This window comes from Artemia sp. Qi Xiang Cuo, chromosome 3, assembly GCF_049724085.1.
Source record: "Artemia sp. Qi Xiang Cuo chromosome 3, ASM4972408v1, whole genome shotgun sequence".
Lineage (NCBI taxonomy): Eukaryota > Metazoa > Arthropoda > Branchiopoda > Anostraca > Artemiidae > Artemia > Artemia sp. Qi Xiang Cuo.
Genome location: NC_142796.1, coordinates 1451826 through 1470655, shown reverse-complemented (window position 1 = coordinate 1470655; position 18830 = coordinate 1451826). Strand labels below are relative to the sequence as shown.

Sequence of the window (18830 nt, the reverse complement as noted above, 5' to 3'; positions counted from 1 at the left end):
AATTAAAACAACCTTTTTCCACAAAATACGTTTTTCAAAAAAAAGTAAAGAACTCCATTAAACCAAAAATGAACAAAAACAGGATCAAATAATCTACCAAGCATACAACTACCACAAATAAGTATAAATAAATAAATGAAACCCAAAACGAACAGAAATTAAAATAAATAACAGAGTCAAACTCAAAACGAGCAGAAATTAATATGAGTAGGGTTCAAAACCCCTATGCTTTCTAAAAGCCAGAATATAATTTGTACTTTCCTCAATAAAATTCTCTTAAATGTTTTCACTTTTATAACTTTAAGAAATCAAAAATTAATTAAGATTTTAATGAATAAATATCAACTTAAGTATATTAACCTGACAATGCACGTTCATTGGAATTTGCTCACGTTTGTAGGTACTATCCCATTATGCGGGCCTCTAAAAAGTCAAGTTTGGTGAATGCTAATAAAATAAAATAGGATGAATATATAATAGTTTATAAACAAATTTGGGCTATATATTTGCACATTAGGGGGGGGGGGGTAAATCATAGTAAATATTAAATGCGTAACCTAACCTAGGTACCTTCCCCCCCCCTAACCCCCAAAAAACCACAGTTTAATATCGTATACGCAATGAAAAATTTGATATCATTGCCTACTCTATAACAGTTAAGACGTCAAAAACGGGTTTTATCATTGCCTACTCTAAAGTGATTAACCCAAGAGGCCCGCCTAATGGGATAGTACCCGTTTGTAATATGCGCTTGGTTTTTCACGCAAGTTCAACAAATTTCCACAATGGCTATATTCCATCTAATTGAAAACTTGTTTACCTCTTCACTCTTTGAACTCTGACTGTGAACATACAATACAAGGCAAGCTGCGTATGATAATTATCTTGAAAACAATACAAAAATATATAATGATTAATTAGGTTTGATGTTAGTGTTAAGGATACTAAGCCACTTAGATACTAGACTTATTACTAGACTAAGAATAAATATGGTTCAAGAGAGGGTGTTCCTTTAACGCGAAAATGGATTAAGTGGACAGCTTCATTTTTATTTTTTTTTCATTTTTTTTTTATTTTAATAGAAAAGAGTTTGAATGAGAAAGAGATAAGTTGTGAACTAATATTAGAACTTTGGAAGCCACGGTAATGACGAGGATCAAGTATGGTTCTGAAGCATGTGATTCGAAAGGCTCAGGAAGGTATTCTAAATGTTTTCAGGAGGAATTCTCTTCCTCCAGGATAGTTGTAGGTGTTCATTTGGCTGATCGTACATAAACCAACAAGCTCCACGAAGATCATGGTCTGGTCCCACTTTCTTAGGCTATAATGAAAGATTGGCTAAGATATCTGTGCCACGTTTTACGAAATAAAGTTGGTAGATTACCAAAGATTGTGCTTTTTGTCCTTTGGGCTAAATGGAAAGCGGTCACCCACGAACACGTGGGGCGAGGGGGCTATGAGAAAGGATATAAAGGAAGTTGGAATTTCATGAGAGGTACGGAGAGTGAAGCTTTTAACTGATCGTGAGGAGGGAGCGTGCGCAGTTGTGTTGGCCTCTTGCACCTTGGTTCTGAACTAAGTTGTAAATAGTAACAACAGTCGTACTTCCATAAAGGCTATATTGTATTTTTCAGAGGTTGAGTGTTAAAAAATATCAACAAAGAGAGAGAGGAGGGGGTATTTTGAGTTTTCTTCTTTCTGACAGTTATTTATTTTTTATAGGTAAGACTTTTAGGAAAAGAGCTTGGGCTTACTGAAGAGTATTTGATGCGTCATCCGTTTCCAGGTCCAGGTTTAGCTATCAGAGTCATCTGTGCGGAGGATCCGTACATTGAAAGAGACTTTGTAGAAACTCAACTTATGGCGAAATTGATTACGGAATATGCCATCATGGTGCAAAAGGTGACATTTTAATTTCTCGGTTTTCTCATAATTTTCGCTTGATACGTGTTTTTCATTATTTTTTTTTAGGTTAAGGTAAAATATGCATGTCAGTGCATCAGTTTTATGCTAAGGATGTCACATGCCTCAGTGATAATAGAAATATATTAGAAATAAAATTTGTTATTTACTTAAAACATTAATAGAACGCATTTAGATATGGGTAGAATTGGTGCCATATACGGATAGTCTTAATGTATAAAGGAGAGCAATAATTAAATCCAATCCTATTGCGCTCTAAGGTCCGGGGTCTAAGGATTGTTACGAGCTCCTCTTCAAAGCATCCTAATTTTTACTCGTCTTAACTTATAATTAGACAAGTTGTTTCAACTGAAAGTAAGGAGCAACAAAAAACTTAAACCCGACATAAATTATTCCGTAAATGAAGGAGGCTGTCCCTTCCTCAACCGTTGCTCTTTGCGCTAAAGTCTTAAGTTCTTTATATATACCTTCTCGTACAAGTTCAATGCGCTTGTGTTTGAGAACTCTTTCTTAAAGAATCATGAAAAGAAGTCGAACTTTAACGTAAAGAGCGAGGGTCGAGGATGGGGCAGCCCTCCTCATATTGGGATAAGTTCTGTTCGTTTTAAATTTTAAGGTTTCTTCTTACTTTCGGTTGGAAAACTTGTTTTTTTTTTGTTTTTTTATTTTGACTTTTTTTTTCAAATCACGCTAGTGAATATTCGGTTTCTATTTGTATTCAAAACCCTTTTTCTTTATAACTTTGATCTATGTAAAGCTCTTGTTTTTTTTTTCTTTGCTTAGAAAACATTCAAGTCCTAGGATTAATGCATGATATAGAAAAATGAAGGGGAAGGTGAAAGGTAGGGGGCCTTCCTATAGGGAGCACTGGAAGACGCCTTCCCTTGAAACATTTTGAGAAGACGTTAAATTGCATGGCAAAAAGCTGCTGATTTGCCAAGAAAGAGCTGTGAAGCATAACTTTATTTAATTAAAACTTAGTTATTAGTTAAAAATATTAATTATATTAAAACATTGACTAAACATTTTATATCAAAACTTTAGTTTCGTTTATTTTAAACGAGAGTCAGTAATGGTCTACGCTTCCTTTTCTAAGAGTGAATCTCTCATATTGGCTGAAATTCGTAGTCGATTGAGATCATCCTGTTCCTAGAAGTTTTTGGCTATCCTTCAACACAAAAACCTTTTCCTAGTTAATCCATTTCTTTATTGACATCTTGCATCTGATTGAATAAGCTTACCCCTTGTGTTGGTACCTCTTAAACCCGGATTGCTTCTCTCCAGGGAATCCAAAACATAGCAAGCATAACCGTGCCTGGATTGACTTCTATTTCAATAGCCAGCAAATATATACAGTACCCTCCTTTGTTGGAGCTATCGAAGCTTATATATGGCAAAGCTTAAATAGTGAGATCTACTCATCATAGTGTTGCTCGTCAAGACTACCAACTACGGTGTCACCCCCTCCAGTACCGTAAATAGAGCTTTGTTTGACGTACTGTTGTTTTGCGTACAATCAACAATAGAAATGGGACCTCTACTGGAACCGAGTAGAGGCTATTCCAAAACGATCTTCTCTTAGCTCTTCTAAAAGAAGGTATGAAAAGTATATGAAAATAAAAAAAAGTATGTAATTACCAGTAATTGGGTATTATAAAAAGTAGCCAATGCATCTTTTTTTAATATTAGACATATTTTTTTTATTTGAAAGCAGAAAACATCAGATGATAGCCACTTATGCTCGATGGGACATTTCGACAAGCCCCCCTCCTTTTTTCAAGAATTATTATAGTTTCTTATATTTTTCAAATATACTAAAACGTTTGGTCCGTTCAAATTAAAATCCTTTATACCTGCTGATCTAAATATAAAGAATAATAGTAAAATACCATGACTTCGTTTCCTTAATTTAGTGTAGTAAGGTTCATAAAGATTGTACCCCTCAGGAAGATTATACAGAACCTACGGAGAGTAGGGTTCGTCTTGTCTTAATTCATGTATAAAACGACCGGAAAGGTTTATTTTCCTTTCCTTTAGTAGTTTCCTCTTTAGTAGATATAGAACTATTATAAGGGACCTCTCCCTCCTCTTAACAGTCGTTCCGAACCTGTGACGTTATATTTGTTTAATACTAATATGAATAAGAAATAAAATATTGAATAAGTTAAGTCATAAATGAAAGAAAATGATTTGAACGAAATGGGCATTTCTCCAATAACTGAATCGTTAAATGAATATATGAGTATAATATTAGGAAATAGCCTCTGAACTGTCGGTAATAATGACAGTGATCATTTGTTGATTAATCGATAAATAAATAGATGAAGAGAATATTACAAAAATTGTTTCTCAACCTTCTAATGGTCGTATATTTACTAATAAGTAAACAAATAAAGGAAAGGTAATCTTTTCCCTTATAAAGGAAAGGAAACTAATAAAGGAAAGTAAGTCTTTTCTAGTTGTTTTATACAGAAATTATTAAGACAAGGCAAAATCTGCTCTCCATAAATATTACTTAAGGTTACTAAGGGGTACAATCTCTATGAGCCTTACTACAGTAATTGGCACAAGCTTAAGACAAGGAATGACCTCGTTTCCTTGCTTTATTAATTTCATTTCCTTTGTAAATGAAAGGTTTCCTTTGTTTTTGTTATTTATGCTACCTGCCATACTCACTTTATTGCACAAAAATGAAAGACCTTTATTGCCATTATTTGCTAATTAAGACAAACCTAACCGTTATTGCTAATTAAGACCTTTTTTGCTTATTAAGACAAACCGTTATTGCTAATTAAGACAAGACGGAGCTGATGCTTTAATTCATCTGTAACAACAAGGCTATCGATGGGCTTGGGAAGTCTTATCATTCTATTTCATTTTATTTTTATTTCTTTGTTTTCAGCGTCATTCTCATATTGGTCGTGTGGACAATGGTCTGTCTGAGCTAGAGCGACGAACCTTGCTCAGCTTTACGTCCAGAAATCAGCTAACTGCGACAGTACTTCCAATTAGAAGCGTTGGTGTGCAGGTAAAATGCATATGTATACAAGTCTTATGCATTAAAAGCTATTATATATGTTCCTAGTGCATAATATTGCTGTTTGGGTTTATCTGTACCCACAACTGAAGGAAAACAATTTGTTTTCATAATAGTTGCCTGACCACCAATTTACTGAGATTTGAAGACTCCATGTCCCTGTCACCTGAATATTTTTTTTATAATAATAAACCCTTGAATGTGGAAATAAAAAATGGGAACATTTTACTATTGGTTCAATAGTGCTGCCATCTACTATAGACGTCATTTTGTTTGTGATTTCTGTTGAGCATGATTGAGTACTTTCATGATTATTTTATAAAAAGCAAATTTAATGAAACATTGCTTGATAGAAAACTTGTTCCGTGTCTCCAATACATATATCCTGTGTAATCCAATTTGAAGGGGATTGGAATGTATTTTATGATTTCTGGGTCCGCTTTCAATATATGTGTTGATGCATTTGTTAGCTGCATGCCCTGGTGTATATGGTGCAAAGATTTGGTAAAGTGGATTTATGTTTTCCTCCTTCTGACGCTTTAATGACTTACATTGAAATTGTTTAAAGTTTGATCAGCCCATTAGGATTAGGATATAGGATTAGGATTAAAGAAGCTTAAATAATATATATACTAAAAGCCTCTTAGTAATAGATACCTAAATTAACTCAGTTTAGTTCTTGCAGAAAAGGACCTAGTTGAATTCAATGCTCCAGGTTGGTCTTCAAACTATCTGATGACGAATGAGTGTTTCTTTGGGGTAGATTATTAATAGAAACTAGATCATTAGTAGATCAGAAATAGATCATTAGCAGATCATTAATAGAATAGGAACTAATAAGAAAAGAAGCTCAAACTCATATCTAAGAAAAGCAAGTAGCACCATCTGCTGCTGTGAGGTAACATAATAAGTTTAATTATAAAAATTAGGATAAAAATACTATTTGTCTTTACTTTTTGTGTCTTTATTTACCTTCGCCTTTAAAATAGACCATAATAAAAGAATTACTAATGCTAGTAAGCCATAGCAGATATATGTGTGTATGTTTTTTCAATTAGCCTCTGTTCTTTATACCTATCCAGTCGTGATTACCATGCAAACAATCTTAAATTACTGAACAGACGATAACGGTTTATACGTATATTTGTCTTGCCACAACTTTTGGAAAATTTGCGTAGGGCCTTAATCTTAAAAAAAAAAATTATATGAACAACGCCACAAATACTTGGAAGATATATAATAAATTCTACTGAAGATGAGGGTAAGCTAAAGATTAAAAAAAAATATTAAAATTTAATTTAATTGTCGATAGCATAAAATAATGTGTCGATATAAATATACAAACCGCTTTCAATTTTGTCTTAAATCAGTGGCGATGTGGCAGTAACAACGGGTATCTCGGCAAGATGTTTTTTTATGTCTCAGCTGAATAAAACAAAAGGAAATATAATGAATAAATTTTCAATAACTGGAAAAATGACTCTAAAGTGTCTCAGTTAATAAGTGGCAGAATAACGTATCTATCAATGCACTCATTAGAGTTGGACAGAGAGATACCATAGCTAAAGTTAAGTTAAGGCGGTGGCAGCAGAGAGTTAACTTAATGAGAAAAACAAAGACTTCTTTCCCATAATCGTACAAAAGTGTTATTAGTTTAGTGGTTTAAGTGAGTGAAATATTTTCGTAAGCTAACACATTACTCATCAAAGTACCAGGGACAGCGACAGTAAATACGGTTGTTTGCTCATGGTTAAGTGAAAAGTTACTGTATATGACTTAAAAGATTAGGAAAAACCGGGAATTCAATTTTTGACGAAAAAGACCTCTATATACAGTTATGTATTTTTTAGTATTACCAGGTTTCAAAAGCAAAAACGTGGACAAAAAATCAGCAAAAAAAGAGCTAGAATCATATTGGGCGATGTAAGGTACAGCTTTCCTTTGAAGGTGGTGCTGTCTTTGGGAATCAACAAATTGGTCATGTTTGGATTTTAACGGACAAAAAGCTGTCATACATAAACTATTTAGTTCTGTTTATTTATTTCCTTGATTCAGCCTGGCAACACTGACAAAAATGTGGTGTTGTCCGAAAAACTTCAAAATTTTGAAGAAGGCAAAATCAAGATCTTAGGAAATTACCGCTTTCAAGTGTGATTAGACCTAAGATGGGTATAGGGACAAGAATGTTTATATTTTGTTGTTATTGGTAGTTTAAGCCTATCCTAGACAGGGCGATAGGGATAATAACCTTGTTCGAACCTGATTAGTTTCTATAAGATTTTTTTTAGCCAGAAAAAGGGCAGAAGATTTTGATTCATAAGACTTTTAGTAAACTCTCTATTTCTCCATGATCTCTGTTCCTCTGTTTCTCCGAGTCTAGAACCATTAGTAGCCCTCAGTGGAGATACTTCTGAGTCTATCCCCATGCGTATTTGGACGAAGTGCTCGATTCCAATTTTTTTTTTTTTTTATCTTTCTAGGGTGATCGAAGGACGTACAATTACGTTCTTGGCATTTCAAGTAAGAATCCGCCCAACTGGACTGACCTAATATGGGTTGCTAGGATAATACCTCGTCTATGTCATAGTATCAATAGAATTTGCTACATATTTGGTGATGTCGTTAAAGAAGCTATTGGAGACATAACCCCAACTCATTTGACCCCAGTTGTTCTGTCAACTTTAAGGGAAGCAGATTATCGAGCAAATAAGGTACCATTTCTGGTCTTTGTATATTTTTTACTCTATTCTTTCTTCTCTATCTTTTGCCTCTCTCAATATTTCTCTCTCCTGTTCTCCCTCTCTATCTCTCTCTCGCTCTCTTCTTCTTTCTCCATCCCAGTGTTACAGTCTCTTTAATCAGAGGGGACCTTTTCCGTTGTAATAAATTCTGTTTTGTCATGGTTATAATGCTGAGCATGCTTTGTCTAGCTTAAATCCACAGTTTCCTCTAAATCTCAGGTGTACTCGGGTCAGACGCGTACGGAGACATTTTTAGCAAGAGAAAACAGTTCAAATAAAATTATATAGAAAGGACAAATTATATGAAAAACAGCAAACTTCATGAAAGAAATTGGGAAAAGCCAAATACGGTGGGGGAGTAAGGTAGTGTACCAACATGGAATGTTGGTCCTTATCAAGACTAATCGGTCACCTAGAAAGTATTACCTAGAGCATTGAAGAGGGTGATAAAAACAGTGAGGTAGTGTACCGTCCTGTTGAGGCAAAACTGTCTCTCCTTTAGGTAGCATCAGACAAAGTAGTATGGCAGAGTCAGATAAGGGGAGTAGGGTGACCATGGAATTTTGGTCCTTATCAAGATTAATCGGTCACCTAGAAAGTATTACCTAGAGCATTGAAGAGGGCGATAAAAACAGTGAGGTAGTGTACCGTCCTCTTGAGACAAATCTGTGCTTATATCAAAACTTTTCCTCCTTGATGCCAGAATGAAAGTCTCCGAAGCCTTTCAGTGCATCAGTTAGTAATTACTGTCCTTGGACGACCATAATCGTACTAAAAAAGAACATGGCAAACCTTTCACTTCCCCAAGACCTGAAGTTCTACGTATTCACGTGCACACTCAAATGGATATGCGTTTCGTTGCTGAAGATGAGAATTCTAAAAGTCCAGTGCCATTCTCAATACAGTCGCTGTCTGGCCAATGTCGAAGTGACCGGTTTCTTAGCTTGAGTTTGCTCTTGATCTGCCCTTCATAAAGAAACAGTTTCAAGTCACTGTCGATAATTGCATCTGCATCTGCACTTCATTCTGCATCTGCACACCATAAGTAAATTGTTCTCAAATTGCTGTCGATTATTTGGTGCACCAACCTGCTTGAAACAACCACTTGCTGTGACAGCCGCCTGAATGCGAGCCGCCGTTCCATCTGTGAATTTTGGGCAACAATGGCCATTGTCTAGAAAATTTGAATCTTTTTTTGTCCCTCTTTTGTTTCTCACCCTGTATAGATCTGATGATATATTGTTGTAGTATAATTTTTCCTTTTTTTTAAATGGTTTTCTTTATACTTTATTTTTTATTCACCGCACAATACTGTAAATAGTGGAGTAACCCCCCCCCCCAAAAAAAAAGAGCAAAGAATAGTTTAATGAATGAATTGTTTCACTGATTCTGAAATTTTGTTTATGTGTTTTTTTTTATTTATTTATTTTCATTTTTTTTTGTAGCCATGACTTTGCAGGGCTTATTGTGCCAAAGACACATACCTCTATACATATTGTTGATTTGCGTCTCAAGAATGGAAGAGTGGTTGCATGAGCAGTATTTATGAGGTGCCAAAAGTGATCGATCCAAGTTTATCAGCTTCACGAAACGCAATATTTTCGAATTATTCGATAATAATTTCGGTATTTATTCGTATTTATCAAAAATGTTTCTTGTTTCAGATTTTATCTCAGAGTGGGTGCATGAACCGAATTGCTCAGATGCCAATAGTGATGATACCGATACATTTTGATCGAGATCCGATATCCCGTTTGCCTTCATGCCAAAGATCCATTGTTATCCGTGCGTTTATTACTAATGATTTTATGACCGGTGTTCCAGCTATTCCGGGGAAAGACTTACCATTAGAGGTAAGAAATATTTTGACTCATCCATAGATGTGATTATTAGACGGAATAATAGGAATTGCTTCTCTGTCTCTAGTAATAGTCTTTGCCTTGCTTAGCTATGTTTGGCCGTTTTGTTGAGGGGCTACGGTGGTTACCAACTTGGCTCCGATGGTGAACGGTGGTGAAGCTGAAGGACGTCTGTGCTCGATCTAACCAATCGAATTGGTTGCCAGAAATGGTTGCCTGATATTCTAAAAATTACAAATACTTAATTTGGCTATCTCGTTCCTGAAACCGTATTGCTTCACTTTACTGCTATTGCGATACCAGTAATTATTATATTTAGAATGAACATTGCAGTGAGAACCAAAAGGTACATTTTTTTCTTTTGATTTCTTTTGTATACCATAGAGTAACAAGCTCTTCTATTTGGGCCCAGCCAATATTCAGGCATTAGAGAGGAGAGGAGGGCTAAAGAATAATTGTAATTTTTTATCGAGCGTTGGTCGAACCAACGAGCTCAATCTAGCCGACTGGGCGTATTTGCTCAGAGAAAATTGTTTTGTTATTGTCATTAGCATCCATAAGGATGGCCTTTTGGATTTCACTCAGATTTTGTAGATATGTGTTGCTAAAACTGGACCTTTTAAGGGCTTGAGTCTGCTGTAATAGATATTGTCGCTTGTATGGCTGTGACTCATGGGTCGAAGTAGCTGTCATCTAGTTTCCTGCTACTTTTGTGGATGAGAAAACAGGAGATTGCGCATTTGGGAAATATATCAATATCTAAACATCTTGCGAACCAAATATGATAGGAAAAACTGATATGAGTCAATTGAGTGAATTGGTGAATGGACTGTTCTGATTGCTTCAGTCGATGAACCGATTGAAATCGGTTGTTTAGTGTAGTGGTAATGGTGTCGTTAAATCTGTATAGACTAGTTTCTCTAAATTTTGTTTGTTTGTGAAAATTTGTTTACCGTGTTTTAAAATTGATATTGCCTACTTTGATTATTCTATGTTCTAGAAGGGGGTGGGATACATTATTTTCTATTTAATCTGATCTAATAATGGTAAAGGGGATAGTGGACAATTTGGTGAATATGACCGATTGTGTTCTTATTAGACGTTTTTTTTTTTGGCTAAATTAGGTTCTATGATTGCATTGTCTATGCCAATGGTCGGCAAAGTGCGGCGGCTCCAGAGCCGCATGTGATTCTTTGGTCCCTTCAGTGTGACTCTGGCACAAATATACACAGGAGGCGCAATAATATTTTCATTGGTAAGAAAAAAGTACAAAACTTGGTAAGAAAAAAATTGCATCTTATTTTGATAAATTAAATTCTTCTATAAATCAAGAACATGTAAAATTTTTTGTTTCAGTTGAAAGATATTAATAACAAAGCAGATATTCTGAAAGAACTAAAGAGTTACCATTGTCTTCCGAAACCATTAAGAATAGAACAATTAAAATTTGTTGTAATATAAACACACAACATATCGAAGATGTGAAATTGGTTTTGGCTAGATCAATAGCAGCTGACAAGTCTTGTGACATAAATGCTTCAGGACGAGTTTCCCTTTTTGTAAGATTTATATCTGATCATTATATCTCATTTATATGAGGCCCTAAAGAAGAACTTCTGATTATCACCACTCAAAGGTGAGACCCATGAGAAGATATTTCAAGTGCTGTAATTGAGTGTATGGATAAGCATCATATTCCCCTCGGTAAAATCTCATTATATCTCATTTATGTGAGGCCCTAAAGAAGAACTTCTGATTATCACCACTGAAAGGTGAGACCCGTCAGAAGATATTTCAAGTGCTGTAATTGAGTGTATGGATAAGCATCATATTCCCCTCGGTAAAATCTCATTATATCTCATTTATATGAGGCCCTAAAGAAGAACTTCTGATTATCATCACTGAAAGGTGAGACCAGTGAGAAGATATTTCAAGTGCTGTAATTGAGTGTATGGATAAGCATCATATTCCCCTCGGTAAAATCTCATTATATCTCATTTATATGAGGCCCTAAAGAAGAACTTCTGATTATCACCACTGAAAGGTGAGACCCGTGAGAAGATATTTCAAGTGCTGTAATTGAGTGTAAGTATAAGCATCATATTCCCCTCGGTAAAATATCATTATATCTCATTTATATGAGGCCCTAAAGAAGAACTTCTGATTATCACCACTGAAAGGTGAGACCCATGAGAAGATATTTCAAGTGCTGTAATTGAGTGTATGGATAAGCATCATATTCCCCTCGGTAAAATCTCATTATATCTCATTTATATGAGGCCCTAAAGAAGAACTTCTGATTATCACCACTGAAAGGTGAGACCCGTCAGAAGATATTTCAAGTGCTGTAATTGAGTGTATGGATAAGCATCATATTCCCCTCGGTAAAATTATGTTGATTTCAACAGATGGGGCCGAAAGTACGACCGGCCTAAGAAAAAGGGTTTGTTGCTGTTTGAAAGAAAACATTAATCACCAGATACTTGTTTACCATTGTATCATTCATCAAGAAGCGCTTCGCGCGCAAACATTTCTGGAAGAAATGTGTAAATTTATGCAATTAGTGAGTGATTACCATTACAAACTCCATTTTAGCTAAAGCTCTTAATCATCGTCAATTCAAAGAATTTACATTTGCAAATATTGACGAAGACCACACTGCCTTTCCATGTCAAACAAACACAACTTAAAAACAATAGGGAAATGTTTTTCTAAGACAGTGCAATTTAAATCGGTGAATATTTCGGCCCTATGTCCAAGGGCCGTTTTCAGCACAAACATTAAAGAAAAGTTATATATATATATATATTATTTTCTTTAGTTTTAGCACAAACATTAAAGAAAAATTATATATATATATAATTTTTCTTAAGAGCATTTTTAGTTTTAAACTTCGTATTTTAATGTAAGCTTATATATATATATATATATATATATATATATATATATATATATATATATATATATATATATATATATATATATATATATATATATATATATATATATATATATATATATATATATATATATATATATAATTTTTCTTTAATGTTTGTGCTGAAGACGGCCCTTGGGCATAGGGCCGAAATATTCACCGATTTAAATTGCACTGTTTTAGAAAAAAAAACATTTCCCTATTGTTTTTAAGTTGTGTTTGTTTGGAATTTATATTTGCATAAGATAGTGAGCACGCTGAACTTATGCTTCATAACAAGGTACGTTGGTTATGAAGAGGGGACGTTTTGAAACATTTCGTGTCCCTTTTCCCAGGAATTAATGCTTTTCTTCTTGTGAAGGGCATTCACTATCCAGAACTAACAGACTAACAAACCAGTGGATCCAAAACTTTTATCTCATGGTAGATGTTACGTCTCATCTAAATCAGCTTAATTATAAACTACAAGGGAAAGGAAACTTAATTTTTTCCTTGTTAGTCGAAGCAATAACATTCGAGAAAATATATCCATTTTTGCTCAGGATTTCGAAAAGGAAACATTGTTTCGCCTTCCGAGCCTGCTGAAGAATCACCAAAAAAATAATTCCTCTATTTTAAAACAGTAATTTCAAATATGAGGGAAACATTTCTCAGCAGGTTTCAGGAATTTGAAAACAGCAGAGCAACTTTAGCATTTTTCAAAAATCCTCTTAATGCTGCGATAACCAGGCTAATTTTTTTTTCTTTTGAAATTGACACTGGTAGCATTGAAATACAGTTGCTGGATCTTAAAAACAAGGAGATATGGCGCTCTAAATTCGAACGTATTTGTGTTGAACAGAAAATATTGGAAAAGAAAAAATGCGATCTTAGTTCACAATTCACAACACATATGGTCTGCTTTGAATGACCTGGAGAAGGAAGACATGAGCAGTTTCAACGCTTTAAATAGTATTCAGCTGACTCTTACGATCAGCTGATAAAGCTTGCACCTGACTGACTCAAACTTTAAAGGGAGATGGAGATGGAGATGGAAGATGGAAATATTGTTAAGCATGAAAAGTAGTTTTTTTAGTGTATTACTTATTTAGTGCAAAAAAAGTTCACTAAATAAGCAGATTTGGCTCCGAATTCTTTAAAGATTATTATAATCTTCATATTTGGCTCTTTGGCTAATAAGTTTGTCGACCAATGGTCTAGGCGATTACATTTGCGTGTTGAGTGAAATTTCACTGTGTGATATCATAATATTGTAAATTGTATATAATACGAGCTTTTCTTTTCAAAAGGCTGTAAATAAAAGCATTAGGGTCAGTTGTAATAGCTTGCTGCTGCCATCTATAGATAAAGTAATGAGGTTGCGCTAATGTATATGTATATACAATTGTATGCATTAATGTATAGACAAATTGTTGTGCAAATCGTACAATTCACCTTGGCTACCCAAATCCGAATTCAATGGAATTAAAATAATTCCTATGTGATTTAATCTTAATTCTGCGAAGAAAAAATAGCCTTACTAGCTAAAATTTAATATTGATAATTTTTGCTTAAAGTTCAAAGTCCTGAATAAGTTCAAAGACCCCAAATTTTAACAGACTAGTTAAAATGTTTGGACATATAGTTATAAAGATAAGAGATTTCACGTAAATTAGTAAAACTCAGGAGATTTCTCTAGTCTATTTATAGAGGGAGAATTCTTTTAAATTTTATTTTACTTTCTACAACCTTTGCAGGGGTTGGACAGAAAAATTTATGAGTTTATACACTATCCATTTCAAAACCTAGATGCCTTATAGTTTTACTATGTCATATCTTATTGTAGAGCTGTGGGAAAACCGTGAAACAAACTTCTATGGGTGCCTTACATGTCTCCAAGAAAAATTATGGCATGCCAATAAAGGAATCAATGTAGCTGCAGTTAGCATAATGATTGAATTGTGCAGTCCCTCTCACTCTTGTGTTTAGATACATTTATATTTTTCTTTATTGTCTTTTTATTAAATACTTGGGTGTTTTTTTGTTTGTTTTGATTAAGGAACTTTTACCAGATGTCTAAAAATTTTACCCTTTCTACATGATTGTCGGATAGCTCTTCACCACAAAATGCGTTGAAACTCAAATTGTTCAAAATTGAAATAGACTCCAACTGTTAACAATGCGAACATTGATAGCAACATTTTGGACATGTTTTGAGAATGGAGATCTTAGAACTCCGGAGGCAGCTTTCTTGTGGTAGCCTGCAGGATCGAGGAGGAGAGTTCATCCCTAGAATCGCATTCCTGCAACCCGAGTGGGAATACTAGGCAACACAAGCAGCAGCAAGACTCTAAGAAGACTGGAAACTCCTTGTCGATGCTCTAGGGATCTTGGGGGCACACGAGGATCTAAGGAAAATCAATAATCCAGTGAAGAGAATATTCAGCATCTTTCGGTATTTGTGCATTCCCTGGAATATGCAGATTACTCCTCAGTGAGTTTTTTGGCAAACTGAATTGGATTTTTGCTAAAGTGGCAATTAGTCGAAGCATTTTTTAGTAAATATACAGGTGAATGCATACAGTTAAGAGTCAAGTACTTTGAGTCAAATTCTTTGACAGTATACCTCACAGACAATATACTCTTAGAATGTCTATAAAATTGTATGAAAACCCTGATCCAAGCCTGGTCTCCCCTGAAGGGTATGCAAATGACAGCGATAAAAGAACTTACCTTTTAGTTTTATATATAAGAAAGTCAACGATCACTACCCTAGTAACCACTAGTTTGATTCGATGCGTGGTCCTAGTATATGGAACTAAATTGAATCAAACCTCTTGCTTTCAAAAAATTAATCCTTTAGAATACAGATTGAAGAAATAAACTATCTCTTCTTCGCTTTATCTCTCTCTCTCTCTCTCTCTCTCTCTCTCTCTCTCTCTCTCTCTCTCTCTCTCTCTCTCTCTCTCTCTCTCTCTCTCTCTCTCTCTCTCTCTCTCTCTCTCTCTCTCTCTCTCTCTCTCTCTCTCTCTCTCTCGCTCTTTCTTTCTTTGTTTCAGTTGTGGTCTCTATGTTTAGTTATTGTTAGTGTATTGTTCAATAATCGCTTCGTATGTTCAGAATCTTTGTAAATTATCAAGTTGGAATCAATTAGCAGTTTATTACATTACAGTTTATTAAGCATGTGTACAACGTATTAGCATTGTACAAGGTATTTCCTATTCATAGAAAAATGACAAATGGTGATATCTTATAATTGTAATAGAACAAACGAGAAAATATAGGACAATCGAGAACAAGATTTAAATTAAAGCCAGTAAAAAAAAGAGGAGAATCGAAACATTTCGGCCAAGGTCTCCGCTCAACTATCCTCAGTGTAGGGAGGTGAAAACAAAAAAGGAAAAAGTTAAGAGCCTTAAAGCAAAAATTAAAACGAAGCAATACTAGGGTAGAAAGGCATTTTATTTTTATTGGGTGTGATTTACCTGACTTTTCTCTATTATTATAGTTGTCTCGTTTTGTCCTACTTAGGCATTGTGGCCTCAGAAATTATTTAGCGTTGTAGAGAGGAGAGGCTGTGGCTCTGATGCCTACAATCTTTAGAAGCTTGACGAAACTGCATCTTTTGTCAAAACCGACACTTTGGTCTATCACTTGTGATTTTCTTGCATTTTTTTCTTTTTTATTATCTTTTTACGTTATTTTATATTGTGTGTTAATTTTTTTAATCTGGTTGATTTCTTTTTTCTGGTGATAACCAGGCTTTGAGGTGCTAAGTTGAGAAATTTGGTTTTTTACTAGTGTATTTATATTTTTTCTCACTGCCTGAATTAAAAACTTTGTTCGGTTTAAAAAAATATGTCCCTTTAAAAGTTTTATAATTTTGTTCTATTTTGATTTGCAATGGAAAAACAGTGAGTCTAAGGAATTATATATATAAGATGATGTACAAACAAACTTCTTAAAAAGGCGAATACAGGATATGAGCGGATAAAAGCAGCTTAAAACTAGTTGAAATGCCTTTGAAAAAGTGCAATTTACCGATTATATCAAAATAAATCCAAGCCTACGAGCCAAAGCCCAAGTTTCGCCATTGACGACGTTATATTCATAAAAGGTGTCGTTTCTAACATTTCTAAGGTGTTATCGATAACCATTAATATTTGACATTTCGAAAAATATCCGTAATTGATTCATGTATGTAAGGCCTTTATTTATTGTTATTTTATTAATCTTCTTGGTTTTCAGTATTATCTTTGAAAGTAGCCCCATGGTCCCCTTATATCCTATAAATATTAATATCCCTACTATCATAGTGCAATTTGGTGTATATGGTTTTTAATGTTGTGGTAGATGCTTCGTTGTTTTTATGAATGCTGTTAGTTTTTTTATGTAATGCTCAGGATCGATTTTGGCCGAAAGGAATGTCTGTTAAGTCCTTTGTAATGTATGTTTTGTCAAATAATTAATTTGAATCAAGAAGGAGGTGGGTGGGCTATAAATGGTATAAACAGAAATGGATCTCAGTCTGCATCATAAATTAGCAGAAGTAAAAGTAAGGTTGGCTTCTGAAATGCTCAGTTTGTTGATTTTTCAGGTTGTAAATCAAATGGTTGCCGAGATAGCAAACGTACGAGGAATTTCGCGAGTTCTATACGATCTGACTGCAAAGCCGCCTGGCACTACGGAGTGGGAGTGACTTCTGCTACGTTACTAATTTAACCTTCTTACTTGCTTTACTTTTTTGAATTGTTTTAAAACGCTTTTTAGCGTTTGTATTTATGTGATAAGTTACATTTGTATGCATCGTCTTTTTTAAAGCTCTACGCTCTTTGCGACATGCCTTTGTCATTTTATAAGGATCTGCATGCTTATTTCCAGTTGCTTTAAATGAAGCCAGGTTCTGATTGGTTGAACTTACTTCGTTAGCCAAATATTATGTCACTCCATGACAAAAAATATTTTCATTCTATCAAGCATTCGATTCCCATATGTCTTGGATCAGAACTGGAAAAAATCGGACCTCTGTTGACAAAGTGGTGTTGAAAATAAATTAAAGATTTCTATTTAAGCCCTTGTAAAAATATACCATTAATGCATTGATATTAAACGTGAAAGTGAGATAAAAAAATGAAATACAGTTAAAACCAAATTAAACACATAGGCGATTAAGAGCAGATTTCGGTCTGCAACAGACAAATAAGCAGAAGGAAAGCAAAGCCAAGTAGCACAAAAATCTTAAGACACTAAAAAGGAAACACAAGACAAAAGGCAGGAAAAAAAAAGCAGAGGATGCCACTCCACTATGTTTATAGTGCCATCAAAATTTAAAGTTAAACCTATCATTCTAAGCCCCTACGTCCTGACTGAGAATAATGTTCCTCGGTATGGCTTTTCAAATGATTTTGTTTTTCGTGGAATCTCCTAGGAATACTTCAGGGATTTTAAGTTTCTGTCAAAGTTCATATATTCTTTTTTCAAAGTTCATATACTCTCAAAGGGGCATTATTCTTTCTTCTTCTTTTTTTGTCAGAAGTTAGCTTAAATTGTATGGATATTTCATCAGGAAAGAACCAAATCGGTTTTATATTGAAATTCTAATCACTCTGTCGAAGTAACCATCGTCAACCCAGTATTTTCCAATTTATTTATGAGCTAAATTAGCCGAGATTTGTCAAAGCTCCTGCTATCTTTTAAAATTTGATATCCTGTGGCTTAAAGTAAGTAAAATTTAATTTGTTCTGCTTTAATTAGTTGTTCTCAGCTCTTTTCAGAAAGGGCTGCCCATTTTCAAAATCGTGTACACGCCTGGCGCCTGCCACGAGAAGGTTATAGTGAATAACTGATCCTCAAAATCTGCCAAAAAAGGCAAGGTGTTTCTCCCTCGTTTTCTCTAAAAATCCTTTTATGACATACAGTCCCTTGAATTACCACAACAGAAAGTGCCAAAAAGAAACAAATAATGTGTGCTGAAGCTGCTTCAAAGATGAAAAGACTAAGCTAGTAGTATTCAAAAAAAGGTTCCTTCTTTATTAAAACCAAACGACAGCAGTTGTTTCAGGGCTTTAATTTTGAAAAGTTATTATTAAGACGTTATGGCATTTATGCATGTTGTAATCATTCTGAACAATAAAAGTTTGAAAAAATGTTTTAGAGACTTCTTTTAGAATAAAGTGCTTTATGATCATAATAAATTGTATTGCAGATCTCATACAGAGAAAATACGCTTGATTTGAATGAGCTTATTAGTTGACGCTGTGTGGTATTTTGATTTATTGTAAAGGCTGTATCCAGGGGGGTTACCGTATTTGAACCCCCCCCCCCCTCCCTGAAGTTTTGTTCGACTCGTAAAA

The 18830-nt window shown here is 34.5% G+C and overlaps 1 protein-coding gene across 1 annotated transcript in view; it reads left to right on the top strand.

Moving 5' to 3' along the window:
* bur (GMP synthase burgundy) overlaps positions 1-18626 on the top strand; it is a 59993-nt gene extending 41367 nt beyond the window's left edge. The window contains exons 9-13 of the mRNA XM_089087267.1: positions 1723-1902; positions 4826-4951; positions 7441-7671; positions 9366-9554; positions 17075-18626. Of these exons, the coding sequence (XP_088943393.1) occupies positions 1723-1902; positions 4826-4951; positions 7441-7671; positions 9366-9554; positions 17075-17176 (828 nt within the window). The 3' untranslated portion in view covers positions 17177-18626. The remainder of the gene's footprint in view (positions 1-1722; positions 1903-4825; positions 4952-7440; positions 7672-9365; positions 9555-17074) is intronic.
* Positions 18627-18830: the final 204 nt, after the last annotated feature.